General features: G+C 37.4%; 1 protein-coding gene across 7 annotated transcripts in view; it reads left to right on the top strand.

Annotated features, from left to right (window-relative positions):
• C2CD3 (C2 domain containing 3 centriole elongation regulator) overlaps positions 1–18,178 on the top strand; it is a 144,091-nt gene that overhangs the window by 21,682 nt on the left and 104,231 nt on the right. For 6 of the 7 annotated variants that reach the window (XM_046016591.1, XM_046016592.1, XM_046016590.1 and 3 more), the window contains 4 exons: positions 1,237–1,460; positions 2,462–2,709; positions 9,050–9,182; positions 9,639–9,767. In XM_046016591.1, coding sequence (XP_045872547.1) covers positions 1,237–1,460; positions 2,462–2,709; positions 9,050–9,182; positions 9,639–9,767 — 734 coding nt within the window. The remainder of the gene's footprint in view (positions 1–1,236; positions 1,461–2,461; positions 2,710–9,049; positions 9,183–9,638; positions 9,768–18,178) is intronic. The other variant, XM_046016594.1, reaches the window with a different exon arrangement.

Below are 18,178 nucleotides of genomic sequence, written 5' to 3'. Positions count from 1 at the left end.
CTAACTTCAGCCTTTCCTCTTTGTGTTAGGCTCTTCATAATTATTTGACTTGGTCTGCTGGAACAATGCCTTCTGCTTTCTCCGTCATTGTAATAGAACTTTCAACACCATTACTCTTTTCTTTTGCAGTATATTCTTCAACTTCTTTCCTAAAGTTTTGCTTTAGACTCTATTTTTTTAGGCTTTGTTCTTCCATTAGGCTTTTCAGAGGACTGGAGAGCCATTTAATAGAGAACCTGAACTCACAGGAATGAGATGATAAAAGAAACTTCAGGTGATTTCTTTTCATATTAATGTTTCTCCTTCTTTACCCTGCCTATATCCAGCATAGAACTAGGGTCTTATTTTTCTTAAATAACCAACAGTAAGGATGTAGAAGGTGTTGTTATTCTTTTATTCATCAGACATAATAGACATTATTAAGCATAATAGACTTGTATGCCAAGTGTTTATTGTGCTGATTAGTCCATACAAAAATGAAAAGACATGTGCATGCCTTCAAGGAATTAACCTAATCAGGGTAGTGAATAAATAAAGTTATAAATACCTCCTATAAGTTTTTTTTTTTAAATCTTCAAATAGAATAATATACTTTCCTGATGGAGTTATATCATCACATGAGCTTCTCTGTGTGAGGAACTTAGCATACCTTATGGCCTGTAGTAAAGAGTTCAATAAATGGGGGTTATATTGTTGGGTAGACACAGAAGAAGTGGAAACATGAAGAAGGGAGTGGTCATGACATCTCTACCTGGGCACAGAGAAGTTTTCGCAGGGACACCTGGTAACTTCCTCGATTAAGCATCTGCCATCAGTTTGGGTCATGATCCCAGGGTCCAGGGATCAAGCCCTAAGTCTGGCTCTCTGCTCAATGGGGAGTCTGCTTCTCCCTCTGTCCACCCACCCCTAGCCCCCACTTGTGTTCTCTTTCTCAAATAAATAAAAATCTTTAAGGAATTAAAAACAAATTTTCACAAAGAAAGTAATACTGGAGGAAATTGCATATACAAGGCCTAAGGGAATGAAATATAAGGTACATTGAGAGAACCTTAAATGATTGCTATATCTGGGAGAGAGGAGTGGAGGAGGGGAGCAAAGCAAGAGATGAGGTTTCTGCAGGAATTTGAACTTGATCCCACAAGGAATGGGGACCATTCATTTATATTAAGCAGGGAGTTTTAAAATTAGTCAATACAAAAGAAAATTTCTGGAATATTACATGTATGTCTCTTTCAGGTCTCACTTGCCCTGGAGCCTCTGTCAGAAACTTATGACAGCTACAACCCTCTTCCAGCCACCGATGTGAAAGAAAATGTGCTTTTATCTGAGCAGGAATTCAGAGAATATACTGAACCCAGCAGTAGCCAGTTTCTGGTTCCATCAAGGCCCCATAGGATGCCCACCACCAAAATTGATGGAAAAGAGTTAGCAGCTAACAGTAGTAGATCAACCACTCCAAGGTAATTACCAGTCTTTCAGCTAATTCCCACTTCGTAATTTCTGTTCTTTATTTGTGCTTGGATGAAAGACTGAAAGTAGTCATTCATTCAACAAACAAATATTAAGTACCCACTGTGTGCCTGGTCTAGTACCAAGTACTAGGCATAGAAATTAATAAGACACAATTCTTGTCTTTGAGGACTGCTCACAATCTGGTGGGGAGGCCATTGTACAGATAAATAAGTATAACTAAGTCATATACAGATGTCATGATAGATGCCCATGAGGGAAAAAGAGGGAAAGGGCAGTAGTTCATGAAACAGGATGGAGTAAGAGAAATAGGTTAGTTTGTTTGTTTTTTTAAGATTTTGTTTATTTATTTGACAGAGAGCACAGGCAGGCAGAGAGGCAAAGGGAGGGAGAAGCAGGCTCCCCGCTGAGCAGGAAGCCTGATGCGGGGCTAGATTCCAGGACTCTGGGATCACGTCCTGAGCCATAGGCAGATGCTTAACTGACTGAGCCACCCAGGCACCCCTAGATTTTTATTTTAAGTAATTACAAAGCATTTGCTTTGTGTTGGGCTCTGCACTAAGTTCTTTCTCTTTTTTTCAAGATTTATTTGAGAGAGAAGACACACACTTGCATGTGCACAAGTGAGGGGAGGGGCAGAGGGAGAGAATCTTCAAGCAGACTCCCTGCTGAGCGCAGAGCCCAGCATGGGGTTCGATCTCATGATTTGAGATCATTACCTGGGCTGAAACCAAGAGTCAGACACTTAACTGACTGAGCCACCCAGGTGCCCCAACTGAGCTCTCTATTTCATTGTCTCACTTCAGCCACAACCATACAACTGTGGATAAAACATCTATTATTTATTTCATTTGGGAGATGAAAAACAGATTTACAAAGTCGAAGCAGTCTACACTGCTATAAACTACTGATACACTTTCTGTCTCTGACAAAGTGAAATGTTACCACAATAGGTAATATATTGCTAAAGTTCTCCTTTATTTTATAACAGGGGAAAGGACCACTTGTACTTTGCAGAGAACTCTGATACAATAAAGGACTCTTTCTTCGGACTACAACACCATCTTAATTCAGGACAGAGTTTAGAGTCGATGACTCTGAAAGGCAAGGCCCCAAGGAAGCAGATGTCCCTTCTTAACAGTTCTGAATTCCAGCCTCAAATTAGGACAGTGGCCAAGAGTCGCAGTGACTCATGCATTCTTTCTTCAAACAACCCCCCTACCAAGGACCTTCTTTCAGGTATGTATGTATTTGTGAACCAAGACTAAGCTATATTTATTGGGATTACTCTGCTTGTCAGCCAGTCTTCAAAGAGAACCAAGAATTCTGTTTGAAATAAATAACCAAATAAAAGTGAGTGATCTCACTAAAGTTCTGAATTGCTCACCATTTAAAGGCAGCTCTTTTAAACCAATAAGTTACTTCTAAATAAATGCAAGGTACATCTAAATAAATTACAGGTTTAGGGAAGGAACCATTTAAAATGAACCTGGATATGGGGGGAAAGTTTATCATAGAGAAATACTATTCTTTATTTTTTTCCCAAATAATTCAAGGCAAATACAGTTCTTATCTCATTAGGAGATTTACTTGCACTCCTGTGCAGAGGCTAGTACCAAATCAGCTTCATGTCCTGAAAATTCTTGGTCTCAGTGGGAACCTTCATTGCACAGTAACTGCTAATCTTAAGTCTGGGAATTAAATATGACTTACAGCCAAGCAGAAGTAGAAAGGTGTCAGTTTACTTGTATAAGGGCTTAAACTGAAATAAATCCAAATAGGATTATTTAGAGATGATATTATAAAAGCAATTGAGATGCCTTATGTAACATGTAATGCTCAACGATTTATCTCTATGACATCAGGAGCATGATGGGGATTTGTCTCCATCCTCACTAGCAAATTTCAGAAGTAGAGTATCTGCAGCATTAGTAGAAAAATCTTTAAAATAACTATCTGGGTACATAATTTACGTTAGTAAGGATATTTTTTCATGAAGAAAGACATTCTGTTTTGTTTTTTTTTTTAACTGAAATGTCTGTGATTCCCTGTTTTTGAAAATATACTCTGATTATAATCTTTTTCTTTTTTAAATTTCATTTAAATTCAATTATTTAACATATAGTGTATTACTAGTTTCATAGGTAGAATTCAGTGATTTATCAGTTGCATATAACATCCAGTGCTCATTACATCAAGTGCCCTCCTTAATGCCCATCACCCAGGTTATCCCATCCCCCATCCACCTCCCCTCTGGCAACCTTTAATTTGTTTCCTATAGTTAAGAGTCTCTTAGTATATTAATTTTAACCTTCAGTGCAGTCCTAGGCTACATTAACAAGAACAATTTGTTCCATTTTACTATACTGCTTGTACTTGTCAGCTCACACCTGCAATATTTTGCTTAGGCACCAGACTTTGAGAAAGATTATTTGTTCACTCATTAAGCAGTTACTTATTTAGAACCTATCAAATGTCTGGCATTCTTCTAGGCGTCAGGGATACAGTAATTTAAATGAAAACAAAAACAAACTTCTGCCCTATGGATCTAATATCCTAGATGGGAAGACAGATAATAAACTGGATGAATAAGTATGTAGTGTTAGACGGTGATAATGGCAGTGGGGAAAAAAACGAAGCAGGGCACATAAGAGGAGGGGATGTTAGTTTTACATAGGTTGGCAAAGGAAAACCTCATTAAGAAGGTAATATGAGAGTAAAGATCTAAAGAAAATGAGTTCCTTTTAAGGAAAATAACTACGTTTATGAAAGGACTACCTAGAGATATTTATCTTCACAAGAAGCTACCATTTAGTGAGCATTCACTGTATGCTAGCTACTACGCCAAGTGCCTTATACACATAATCTTACAAAAACCAAGTGAGTCAGGGATTGTTATCACCATTCTAAAATGAAAACACAGGCTCAGAATTAGGAAGCTTCTGTCCTATCAAAGGGGAAGCTGCTCTTCAGTTCCAGTTAGACTCTAAGGTAAGGTCCTCTGCTTTATCCTACTATAAGTTCATTGTTTACCTAGGCCAGCCTTTTTTTTTTCTCTTTCTTTCTTTTTTCCTTAAATTAAGACTTTGCTGGCCAACTGTTGACGCCAAACAAAATATGACAAGTACAGCCCACGGGCTGCCAGTGTGTAGCCTCTTCGCTGAGATATGAGGATCAGTTGGCTTACAGATGTAACAAGACAGATTATGATTCAGTCTGAGTTAATAATAACACCTATGCAGAATGGCAAAGGACAGCTTCAAGAGGTAGTGGATTCTCTATCCCCGGAAAAGAGGAGCTAGCTAACCATCCTGTCAGGACTTTTACAGATTGTATTGAATCATCAAGTGGACAGATAGGATCTTTTAAGATCCCTTCCAGCCATAAGATTCTGGAAGACTAATTAAGTCGCTCATACTAGTATGTAGGTCTAGAGCGAGACTGTGAGAGGGATCTAACAAATACATAAATATAATCTTCCTGGTCTTTATTGGACTGACATGACACCAGAAAAGGGGTACAGGGCTGAATTAGTGAACCAGCTACAATTTATGAAATAAACTACACATCCTGCTTTTGAGAATTGGGTTTGGAATAGATAGCAAGGGGTTAGACCAAAAACCAGAAGCTGTACATCTCCTTGTGTTTAACAGGAGCTGTGCCCATGGCATGTGGGTAATAAACAAGGGATACATTTGTCCTGAACTCACCTGGGTGCCTTCTTTTGTGTTCAGGGAGTGATTATTGAGTTGAAGTACAGGCTGATGCCATGACAGCTCTTAGAGTATAGGTACCAGCTTCCCTTGAGAAGGGGAGGTCAGATGTTTTTTTGTTACCATGCCTCAGACTTTAGAAAAGCTTTTCCAAGAATGGCTGTTTCAACAGCAAATCACTTGGAGGCTAGTGAATGGACCACCTGTGCTCAGATTTGTTCTACTTGTTTTCCTCAATGTTTATTTCCTTTTTAAAACCTGCTTTTGGAAAGTATCTTAAGTACTTTTTACCATTTAGATGTAAATGACTAAGTCCCTTTTGAATTCCCAGAGGAATTCTTTTTTAAATAGGATAAAAACTTCAAGCCCAATTTAATTCAAGAAGTAACCTTTGAGTGAGTCGAAACTAAACACTGACCAGTCTTTTAGATCAGTCATTGTTTTGAGTATTGGGGTTGCAGTGATAAATACAGTCTTTGACCTTAAGGAATTCAGTCTAGTAAGGGAAACTGTCTGATACAAGCAACAGTGGAAGAACATTTTATTAAATGCCTGGTATATACTAGGCACTGTATGAGACATTGAGGATACAAAAATCAACAAGAACCAATCCCTTGTCTCAAAGTTGATTGGATGAGATAGACAATTATAATACCGAGTGATAAATTATTTAATGGAATTAAATACCCAGAGCTTTGAGAATATGAAGGAAGTATTGTGTTTAAGGAGTTGAAGATAGTTGGGTATGGTTAAAGTACCAAGGATATTATCTCTCCAAAAATATTTTGAGTATTGATAGAAAAACTGGTTTTCCTCATGGCCCTGAAGTCAAGTGAGGTTTATTATCAACACAGCTTGTTATTATCCACTTTATTCATAAAACATTTGAATGTGCCCACCTTGTTTGAAGAACTTTATATTGAGTAAAGCCAAGGGCCAACTAGAATAAAAGAAGGTTTCTGGTCACATAGCAATCTTCAGCCAAATTTCCAATGCTAGCAAGACCATGTTTTCCTTACCCTTTCTCATTGAGTAAACAAAATAGCCATTTTTTGGCTGAATCTCAGAGATTAAAAAGAAAAAAAATGGGCGCCTGGGTGACTCAGTTGGTTAAGCATCTGCCTACGGCTTGGGTTGTGATCCCCAGACCCTGGCCTCCTGCTCATCGGGGAGTCGGCTTCTCCCTCTCCCTCTGCTGCTTCACCTGCTTGTGCTCTCTCTTTCTGTCAAATAAATAAATAAAATCTTAAATAAAAAAATACAATGAATTCTGAATGAATTTGTGCAGCCATTATTTACATAGAAAAAAGTTAATGTATATTAAGTGAAAAACAATTTTAAAACAGTATACATGTTTTTGCAAAAGAGGAAGTGTATATATAAATACATGTGTATTTATGCATAGATTTTAAAAACTATAACAATATTCCAGGGTAGTAGCATTAATGGACATATTAGTTTTCTGTTGCTGCATGATAAATTACCACAAATTTAATGGGTTAAAATAACATCCATTTATTAACTCACAGTTCTGTGGATCAGAAGTCCAACAAGGTATGGTTAGGTTTTCTGCTTAAGGTATCAGATATCGACCAAGCTAAATTCTCTGTAAGTGCTGGGGAAAAATGCAGTCCCAGTTTCATTCTTGTTGACTGAATTCAGTTCCTTGCAGTCATAGGACTGAGGTCCCTTTTCTTTGCTATCAGCTGCAAGCCACTCTTAGCTTCCTAGAGGCCACCTGCATCTCTTCCCATGTGGTCCCCTCCATCTTCAAGACAGCGATGATACATTAAATCTTTCTCGTGCTTCAAATCTCGGTTGTCATAACCTGCAAATGGCCAGAGAAAACTCTGCTTTTAAAAGGTTTGGACTACCAAAATGATCTCCCTATCTTAAGGTTGACTGATTTGGAACTGATTTTACATCTGTAAAATCCCTTTAAAGCAGTACCTTTAGATGAGTGTTTTAATTGGAGAGAAGATATATGTACACTAGAGTTGGGAATCTTGGGGAGAACTATCTTAGAATTCTGAATGGTTGATCTTTATTTTCTTTTAGTTGTATTGTCACTGAATATGTGATATTTCAGATTTTTTTTTTTTTACTTTTTTTTTTTAAACTATTTTTTTTTTAAGATTTTATTTATTTATTTGACAGACAAAGATCACAAGTAGGCAGAGAAGCAGGCAGAGAGAGAGGGGGGAAGCAGGCTCCCCGCCAAGCAGAGAGCCTGATGCGGGGCTCGATCTCAGGACCCTGAGATCATGACCTGAGCTGAAGGCAGAGGCTTCAACCACTGAGCCACCCAGGCGCCCTTTTTTTTACTTTTTAAGCTATATTTTGAATTCTTTGTACTAACAAATGTTAGATGTTTATGTTATGGATTTTCTTGGCTTCTTTTTTTTTTTTCTTGGCCTGACCACCGTATCATCATCATCTCCTCCTCCTCCTCCTTCTCCTTTCTTGAGAAGGAGTGCCTGTGTACATATGTGTGCAGGACAGGGGGCTGAGGGGTGGGGGAACAGAGAGAGAATCCAAAGCAGTCTCCATGCCCAACGCAGGCCCAAGGTGGGGCTCCATCCCACAACCCTGAGATCATGATCTGAGCAGAAACCAAGAGTTGGACATCCACCCAACTGACTGAGCCACCCAGGTGCCCCTATATCTTCTTTCATTTTAGAAGCTATAAAACTCTAGACTAAGAGAATGGACAATTGGTATCTAGTCTCAGTTACCTCCAGAGCAACTGTGGAACCTCAAGAAAAAAATATTTCCCACTGTTCCTTGGAATAATGCTACTGGCCCTAAGCTTTTAAAAAGATGTCTAAGAACTAAAGTGGGGTCATATGTAGTATAGTGATTAAAATCATAGGATGTGGGGCATCGAGTTGGGACAGTTTGGTGGAGCATGAAACTCTTGATTTCAGGGTTGTGAGTTTGAGCCCTGCACTGGGTGTAGAGGTTACTTAAAAAGCTAAAATCTTAAAAAAATAATAATAATAAATAAAATTATAGGCTGTGATCATTCTGGTTATATAGTATGTATAACTTGAGCAAGTTACATATCCTCTCTGCCTCAATTTTCTTGATCTAGAAGATGAAATAGTAGTATCCATCTCAGAGAATTGTTAGGAGGAATAAATGAGTGAATATATTTAATATAATATACATAGAGTAGTGCCCAACATGTGTTTAAGAGTTCAGTAAATTACTATTGCTGTTGTTATTGCTATTTTTACTCAGGGATGGGGTAAATTTTATCAGAAAGTCTGAAGACTTCATCCTAGCTTTTCTATTAACCTGCTGTATCATCTTAGACAAGTCATGGAAATTTTTTGGCATTCTTCATAAAAGTATGAATTTGGAGTAGGTAAACACTGTAGCTTCTAAAGGTTATAACTGGTATAGTTGTTAGTGTTTTTTGGATGATAGTGACATTAACTATTACAAATAATAGAATTTAGTATGGTCTCTGGATACAAAAATAATTATGTAGACATTATTAACTTTAATATGTATTAAAAACCAGTTGGAAAAGTCAGTGCATTCATGTAATGATTCCCATCATATGGGACAGGGAGCTGAGTCTCTCTCCCCCTGTCTCCAGAGAGGAGAGACTGACCTCCCTCCAGAACAAACTCCATTCACTGCTGTAATGCCAGCATTTAAAACAGTCCTATCACAGAAGCTCTGTAAACCATTTATTGTAAAGTGAGTGTCCTCAAGAAATTCTCAAGCTAGTGGGAAAAGCAGACAGGTAGGTCATTACAATATGTTAAGTCTTGTCATAGATGGAAAGGTGCTGAATATTGCAGGTATTAATGTTGGATTTTAGATTTTCCATGTTCTGCTTTTGCCTTCTTCAGCACTGTTAGAACAAGGTGATAAATTGCGTAATGCCATGGTAATCTCTACAATGAAATCAAGCCCAGATACTAGCATGTTGTTGGATGAAGTTCATTCTCCTATGAGGGAAGATTTTCTTAAAGCCTCAACGCAGTAAGTTACAGAATAAAGATGATTCTTAACAGTTCATTTCTTAATTGTTGCTAATGTATATTTTTTGTTAAGTTATAGACTTATTCAGCAAATAATTCTTAATGTGGTGAAAAGGAAGCCTAAACTAGAAGTTTATATACTCACAATCTAGACATAGTACTGATACTTGCTAAATGTATAAATGGTTAAATTCTTTGCTCCCTGTGAACTGGCATGCTTATATGTATAATGGAGATATTCTCTCCTTCCTCTCTTACAGAGATGAAATTAGAGTCTAAGGTAGAAAAGGGCTTTGTAAATTGTGAACTTTTGTATATATTTAAGGTAGTTATGTCTGAAGGATGTTAAGTATTCCATGTTGAATCATCTCCATGTACTATCTCTTAGCTCAGTTAATTCTGATTTAGATTTTTCCTGTATATTAGCCACTCAGAAAAGTACTTTTCCACACCACAGAATCAAAGCCTTGTCTAGGGACCAGTTTAAAGACCACATAGCAGATCACCTCCTCCCTCCAACTGAGAATACATTTTGGAAACATGACACAAAAGATGATACCAGAGCTATACAGCTGCTATTGGGCAGGTAAGGACTTTAACTATCTTTCTTCTTTTTAAATTCTTCCTTCAATTCATTGTGTATATTTTTAACAGATTTTATCTTTTTTTAAAAAATTTTATTTATTTGACAGACAGAGATCACAAGTAGGCAGAGAGGCAGGCAGAGAGAAAGGGAAGCAGGCTCCCCTCTGAGCAGAGAGCCCGATGGAGGGCTCCATCCCAGGACCCTGGGATCATGACCTGAGCCGAAGGCAGAGGCTTTAACCCACTGAGCCACCCAGGCACCCCACAGATTTTATCTTCTGAGAGCAACACTTCCATGGAGTAGCCAAGTCATTCCCTTGGTTATTCATTGCGTACTAAATAAAAATCACTATTTATTACCTACTAAGTAAAAATCTACTCTTTAGCCTTTTATTCTTAGCTTCACTTACAGAATAGTCTCCAGCCCACCTTTCCATTCTTATCTCGCAGCTTTATCCTCAACACCGTTATTAGGGTATAATTTTGAAAACTCAGATTTTAGGGGCTTCTGGGTGGCTTAGTCGATTAAGTGCCCAACTCTTGGTTTCAGCTCAGGTAACCATCTCAGGATTTTGAGATTGAGCCCCGTGTTGGGCTCGACCACAGCAGAGAGTCTGCTTGAGATTCTTTATCTCTCTCTCCCTCTGCTCCCCCTCCAACTCTCTCTCTTTCAAATAAATAAATTTTTTAAAAACCTCAGATTTTAAGCAAACACAAGTTAATTCAGGGTCTTAGTATGTCTCTTATACAGCCTATGTTGCCTATGTAATTAGGCAGGGAAAAAAAGGCATCCAAATTGGAAAGGAAGAAGTACAACTATATTCACAGATGACATGATCTGGTATGTAGAAAATCCTAAAGAATCCACTAAAAAAATATTAGAACTAATAAATTCTGGAAGATTGCAGGATATGAGATCAATACACAAAAATCAATTGTATTTCTATATACTTGCAATGAGCAATCCAAAAATGAAATTAAGAAAAAATTCCATTTATAATAGCAGTAATAAGAACACTTAGGAAAAATTTAACAAAAGAAGTATAAAACATAAACTCTGCAACTATGAGACATTATTATTAAAAAAAATTTTTAAAGATTTAAATAAGTACAAAAATCCCAAGTTCATGATTCAGTGTAATCCCTATCAGTATTGTAGCTGACTTCTTTGTAGAAATTAATAAACTAATTCTAAAATTCCTGTAAAATCGCAAGGGACCCAGGATAGCCCAGTCTTAAAAAAGAGAAAATTAGGGGGATTCACACTTCCTTATTTTATTTTTAAAGATTTTTTTATTTATGGGGGAGGGGCAGAAGGTAAGATGGTCTTAAGCAGAGTCCACACTAAGTAAGGAGCCAGACGCATGGCTTGATCTCACTACCCTGAGATCCCAAACTGAGCCAAAACCAAGAGTTGAATGCTTGACTGACTGCACCACCCAGGTGCCACTCACACTTCCTTATTTTAAAACTTAGTACAAAGAAATAACAGGTCCATTTGGTACTGACATAAGGACAGACATATAAATCAATGGAATAGAAATGAGCTTACAAATAAACTTGTGTCAGAAAAACCACAAGAGACTCTGGACTCTGGGAAACAAGCTAAGGGTTACAGAATGGAGGGTTGGGGTGGCCGGGTAATGGGTATTAAGGAGGGCACGTGTAGTGAAGAGTACTGGGTGTTATATGCAACTAATGAATCATTGAACGCTACATCAAAAACTAATGATGTATACTGTATGTTGGCTAACTGAACATAATGGAAGGAAGGAAGGAAGAGAAATGGAGTAAGGAAGGAAGGAACCTATGTCTGTGGTTGACTAATACAAGGATATCAAGACCAATTTGTGAGGAATAGTCTTTTCAACAAATACTTTTGGGATAACTGGCCAGCTACATGCCAAAAAAATGAAGTTGGATCATTATCTCAAACCATATACAAAAAATAACTCAAAATGGACGAAATAGCTAAATGGGAGAGCTAAAACTCTACAGCTCTTAGCAGAAATATAGAGGTAAATTTTTATGACCTTGGATTCAGAAAAAGATCCTTTAATATGACATCAAAAGGACAAGCAACAAAAAAACCCAGATAAATTAGAGTTAATTAAAATAAAAAATATTCATGCTTCAAAGGGCATTGTTAAGAAAATAAAAAGACCATAGAATGGAAGAAAATATTTGCAAATCTGATAAAGGATTTATATCTCGAGTATATAAAGAATTCATACAACTTAATAATTAAAGGACCAGTCATTCAATTAAAAATACGGGCAAAGGGAGGGCATGTACTGCATGGAGCACTGGGTGTGATGCCAAAACAATGAACACTGTTATGCTGTAAATAAACAACAAAAAAAAACGGGCAAAGGATCTAAATAGAGATTTTTCCCAAGAAGATAGTGAAATGGCTAATATATGCATGAAAAGATGTCAGCACCATTAGTTCGCAGGGAAACGCATATCACCACAGTGAGATACCACTTCATAAGCACCAGGATGGCCTGAATCAAAAAATCAGGTAGTTAAAAAAAAAAAAATCAGGTAGTAAAATTGGTGAGGATGTGGAGAATTTGGAACTTTCATACAGTGCTTACAGCAGTGTAAAATGGTGTACTACTTTGGAAAATAGTTCACCACTTCCTCAAACTGTTATATGTAGAGTTAACATGTGATTTAGCAATTCAGCTCCTAGATATACACCAAAGGGAAATGAAAGCTACATCCATGCAAAAACGAGTACATGAATTTCCATAGAAGCATTATTCATTATAGTTAAAATGCTCATGAGATGAATGAATGGATAAAAAGTAATATATTCATAAAATGTAATATTATTTGGCCAGAAAATGTAATAAATTACTGATAACATGCTGCAGCATGGACGAACATTGAAAACATGCTGAATGAAAGAAGCTAGTCACAAAAGAGAAATTTTGTGAGTCCATTTATATGAAACATACCAAATACACAAATCTAGAGAAAAGAAAGTAGATTAGTGGGTTCTTTATCCCTGGGTATGATGGGAGGGTAAGTGGTAATAGCTAATGGATAGTTTCTTTTTAAGGTTTTAAAGTTACTCTGGTGATGGTTGTTCATATCTGTAAATTTACCAAAACACTAACTTGAATTACTCACTTTAAGTGAGTGAATTATGTCTATGTCTTACGTAAATTATGTCTAAATGAAACTTTTTTTAAACCCCCAGTGTAGTACTATATAGTCAAGAGGGAACCTCTACATCCTGACTTCTTAAAGAGTGAAGGATTTGGACCCCACATTTAGTGCCTCAACTTCTAAGCCTCCCACTAGAGGTGTGGGCTCCAAAAACACTTAATTTGAAAGCCAGTGGGGCTTGCATTCATATGACTCATAATAATACACACTTTCACAGATGCTATTTGAGGGTTCAGCTTCCAATCAGAGTGCATCTAGGCACTGACTTTGATCCTCCTGTTTGGGACACTGGTGGGTCTTTGCATGCCCCCAACTACTGGGAGCTACTAAGAACAATGGAGGAGGCTTGGACAATCAGAAAAATTTATGAGGCATGTAGGGGCTTGGGAGCCAGACTAATTGATGAGGTTTATATCCTACTGTCAAGAATAGAAACAGGTCAGATCTGTCTGTCAGGATGTTATGACAGGACTGAGACAGGTGACTGTTTTGTCTAATATGCAGAATTCAACAGAGAAAGTCAAAATGAAGAAACAAAAGAATATGTTCCAAACAAAAGGACAAAATAAATATCCAGAAATAGATCTTAGGGAAGCAGAGATAAATGAGTTACCTGAAAGAGAATTAAAAATAACAGTCATAAAGAGTACCATACTGGGACACCTGGGTGGCTCAGTGGGTTAAAGCCTCTGCCTTTGGCTCAGGTCATGATCTCTCAGGGTCCTGAGATTGAGCCCTGCATCAGGCACTCTGCTCAGCACGGAGACTGCTTCTCCCTCCCCCACCACCCCCCGCCTGCCTCTCTGCCTACTTGTGATCTCTGTCTGTTAAATAAATAAATAAAATCTTAAAAAAAAAAAAAAAAAAGGTACCAAACTAATCATAGAGCTAAAGAGCACAATAACTCACTGAAAAATTTGAGAGGGGTTCAACAGCAGACTAGATCAATGGGAAGAAAGAATCAGCAAACTCAAAGACAAAGCAGTGGAATTCAGTCAGAGATACAAAAAGAAAAAAGAATGAAAAGGCGTTTAGATAGCATAAGGGACTTAGGAGAAACCAAGAGACCAGTATCCACATTATAGGGGTCCCAGAGGAAGAAGGTGAGAGAGAGAGAGAAAGGAGCAAAAATAGTCAAATAAGTAATGGCTGAAAATTTCCCTAGCCTGAGGAAAGAAACAGACATCCAGAATCAGGAATCCCAGAGAGTTTTAAGTTAGATGAATCAAAGGAGACCCATACTGCAACACAAGATAATTGTGTTGATTATCTGACAGGGGATACCCCATAAGATTTTTAGCAGATTTTTCAGCAAAACCTGTAAAACTAGAGGTGCCTGGGTGACTCAGTCAGTTAAACGTCCTCTCATGATTTCAACTCACGTCATGATCTCAGGGTCATGAGATCAAGCCCAGTGTCAGGCTCCACACACAGTGGAGAGTCTGCTTGAGATTGTCTCTCTCTCTCCCTCTGCCCCTCCCCTGCCTCTCTCAAATAAATAGATAAATCTTTAGAAAGAACAACAGAAAAAAAAACCTGCAGACCAGAAGGCAGTGGGATTATATATTTGAAAGTGCTGAAAGAAAAATCTGCCAACCAAGAATACTGTACCTGGCAAAGCTGTCCTTCAGAATGGAAGGGAAGATAAAGAATTTTCCAGATAAACAAAAGCTGAAGGACTCAATGACCATTAGACTAACCTTACAAAAAACATTAAAGGAAGTTCTTCAAGCTGAAATAAAAAGATGCTAAGCAGTAACAAGAAAACATACAAAATTCTAAAACTCATGGCTAAAGGTAAATATATAGTTAAACTGAGAATACTGTAATACTGCAGTGGTGGTCGGTAATTCGCTTATAAATCTAATATGAAGGTTAAAAGACAAAGTATTAAAAATAAATTTAATGGGGCACCTGGGTGGCTCAGTGGGTTAAAGCCTCTGCCTTCGGCTCAGGTCATGATCCCAGGGTCCTAGGATCGAGCCCCACATCAGGCTCTCTACTCGGCAGGGAGCCTGCTTCCCCCTCTCTCTGCCTGCCTCTCTTGCCTACTCTAGACAGATCTCTGTCTGTCAAATAAATAAATAAAATCTTTAAAAAAAAAATTTAACTACAATAATTGGTTAATGCATACATGATGTAAAGCTACAAACTGACATCAAAAATTGAAAATGAGGTAGGGGAACTTTTGTATGTGTGTTGGTTTATCACCCTAAAATAGGCTGTTATAAATATGTAAGCCTCATGGTAACCACAGAGCTAAAGTGTACAGTAAAATATGTAAAATATAAAGGAATCAAAACATGCCACTCCAGTGAATCATCAAATCACAAAGGAAGAGAACAAGAAGGGAACTAAAGATCAACCAGGAAGCAGTTAACAAAATGATAGTAGTAAGTTCATGCCTACCAATAATTGTTTTAAATATAGGTAAACTAAAGTCTCCAACCAAAAGAGAAAGTACTGAATGGGTAAAAAAATAAGACCCAAGTGTATACAGTCTGCAGGAGACTTTAAGGATTCATAAGCTCAAAATGAAGGGGTTTCATGCTTGTGGAAACCAAAAGAGAGTTTGGGGTAGCTATTCTTAGGTCAGACAAATAGACCTTAAGCCAAAAACTATAACAAGAGGTAAAGAAAGTCATGATATAATGATAGTTAGTCAATTCATCAAGAGGATATAACTGTAAATGATGCAGCCAAATACGTAAAGCAAATGTTAGTAGATCTGAATGGAGAGACAACAACACAATAATAGCAGGGAACTTTAAATCCCACATCCCACAATGGATAGATCATCCAGACAGAATATCAATAAGGAAATCCTAGACTTAAATGACACAAACCAGATGGACCTAATATACATATATAGAACTTTCCACCTAATATCAGCAAAATACATATTTTTCTCACAACGTGGAACATTCTCTGTGATCATATACTGGGCCATAAAACAGTTATTAATACATTTAAGGAGATTAAAATAGTAGGCATTTTTTTCTGACCACAGTAGTATGAAATTAAAAATCAACTACAAAAAGAAAACTAGAAAATTTACAAGTGTGTGGAAATTAAACAACATGTTCCTGAACAACCAGTGGGTCAAAGAAGAAATCAACAGGGAAATCAAAGTAACTTGAGACAGAGGAAACTGGAAACACAATGTACCAAAAGTTATGAGATGCAGCAAAAGCAGACCTATGAAGAAAATCAATAGCATAAGTGTGTATATTAAAAGATAAGAAAGAGCTCAAGTAAAATAACTAAATTTATACCTCAGGAAACTTAGAGAAAGAACAGAGTAAGCCCAAAGTTGGTGGAAGGAAAGAACAAAAATCAGAGTGGAAATAAATGAAATAGACTACAAAGACAATATAAAAAATCAATGAAACTAAGAGCTGGGGTTTTTTTGAATAGATAAACTTAGACTTATGAAGACAAAAAGAGAGGACTTAAAATTATAAATGAAATCGGAGACATTATAACTGATACCAGAGAAGTACAATCTTAAGAAACTACCATGAAAAATTACATGCCAACAAATTGGAAAACCTTGAAGAAATTGGTAAATTCCTGGAAATATACAGCTATCAAAACTGCATCATGCAGAAATAGACACCTGAGCAGACTGATTACTCGTAAGGAGATTAAATGAGTAATCAAAAATCTCCTAACAAATTGAAGTCTGAGACTAGCTGGCTCCACTAGTGAGTTTTACCAAACATGTAAAGAACTAATACCAGTCCTCCTCAAACTCTTCCAAAACACAGAAGAGGAGGGAACACATCCTAACTCATTTCACAAGGCCAGCATTACCTTGCTGCTAAAGCCAAACAAAGATGCTACAAGAAAAGAAAATTATGGGCTAGTATCCCTGATGAATATAGATGCAAAAGTCTTCAGCAAAGTAGCAGATAAGCTCAACAGTACATTAAAATGACCATATACCATGATCAAGTAGAATTTGTTCCAGGGATACAGAAACAGTTTAGCAGCCACAAATCAGTAAGTGTGATACACTGTATTAATAAAACGAAGCATAAATGTCATATGAGCCTCTCAATAAATGCAGAAAAAGCATTTGACAGAATTCAACACCCATTCATGATAAAACTTCCCAACAAGCTGGGTATAGAACCAGTGTACCTTGGGCGCCTGACTCTTAAGCATCTGACTCTTGGTTTGGGCTCAGGTCATGCCTCAGAGTCCTGAGATCAAGCTCTGGATCAGGCTCCATGATCTCTCATTCTCTCTTTCCAGAATAAATAAAATCTTAAAGGGGTGGGGGGCAGTGTATCTCAACATAGTAACAAAGGCCATAAATCACTAGCCCACAACAAACATCATAGTTAATGATGAAACACTGAAAGCTTTTCCTGTAAGATTAGAAACAAAAGATGCATGCTCTCACCATTTTAATTCAGCATGGCCTTTAATGTGTTGTAGACAGTAGAATAAGTTCAAAGAAGTGTTAACTGAAAAAAAAAATGGTGAGGACTGAATACTGAACAGTGGTAATCTTGATAACTTCAAAGGTGTGCAGTGGAGGGAAAAAAAGAAGTAACTGAGTGAGGGGGAACTATAAATAGCAAGTGATTGTTATGTAAAATGTCAAGAAGTAGAGCTTCAAAAAAGAACAATGCTCTGGAGCTAGAGAAGCCCTGTGTTTTGGGACGTTGTTGGTTGGGTTGTAGCAGTTAGGGGAGTTGTTCTACCTTTGAGAGAGAGATTTCTATAGATCAGTAGTTCTCAACTGAGGGACAGTTCTCTCCTACTCCCAGCCCCATGGCACATTTTGTAATGTCTAGAGGGGTACAAAATGTACAGGATAACTCCCAATGACCAAGAATTATCTGACCCACCATTTAAGTAGTGCCAAATTTGAGAGACCCTGCTTTAGATTTTAAAAAGTGAGAAAAGGAACATTTATTATCTGTTTTTTCCAAGAAATGCAGGAACATGATCTAATTTGAAGGTAGTAATTATATGCTATTCTCTTGAGAAATTAAAGACAGAAATGGGGCACCTGGTTGGCTCAGTTGAAAGAGCATGTGACTCTTGATCTCAGGGTCTTGAGTTTGAGCCCCACATTGGGTATAGAGACTGCTTAAATAAATTTAAAAAAAAGAAGGGGAGAAAGTATAACAACTAGCATGAAAGGGAAGCAAAGTTGAAAGAATTAATAATAAATACTTAGTACAGTACCTGGTACATTTAATAAGTTTTGCTTTT

The sequence above is a fragment of the Meles meles genome, chromosome 8 (assembly GCF_922984935.1).
Source record: "Meles meles chromosome 8, mMelMel3.1 paternal haplotype, whole genome shotgun sequence".
Lineage (NCBI taxonomy): Eukaryota > Metazoa > Chordata > Mammalia > Carnivora > Mustelidae > Meles > Meles meles.
The sequence above is the reverse complement of the archived record's forward strand: the minus strand, read 5'-3'. Positions and strand labels throughout refer to the sequence as shown.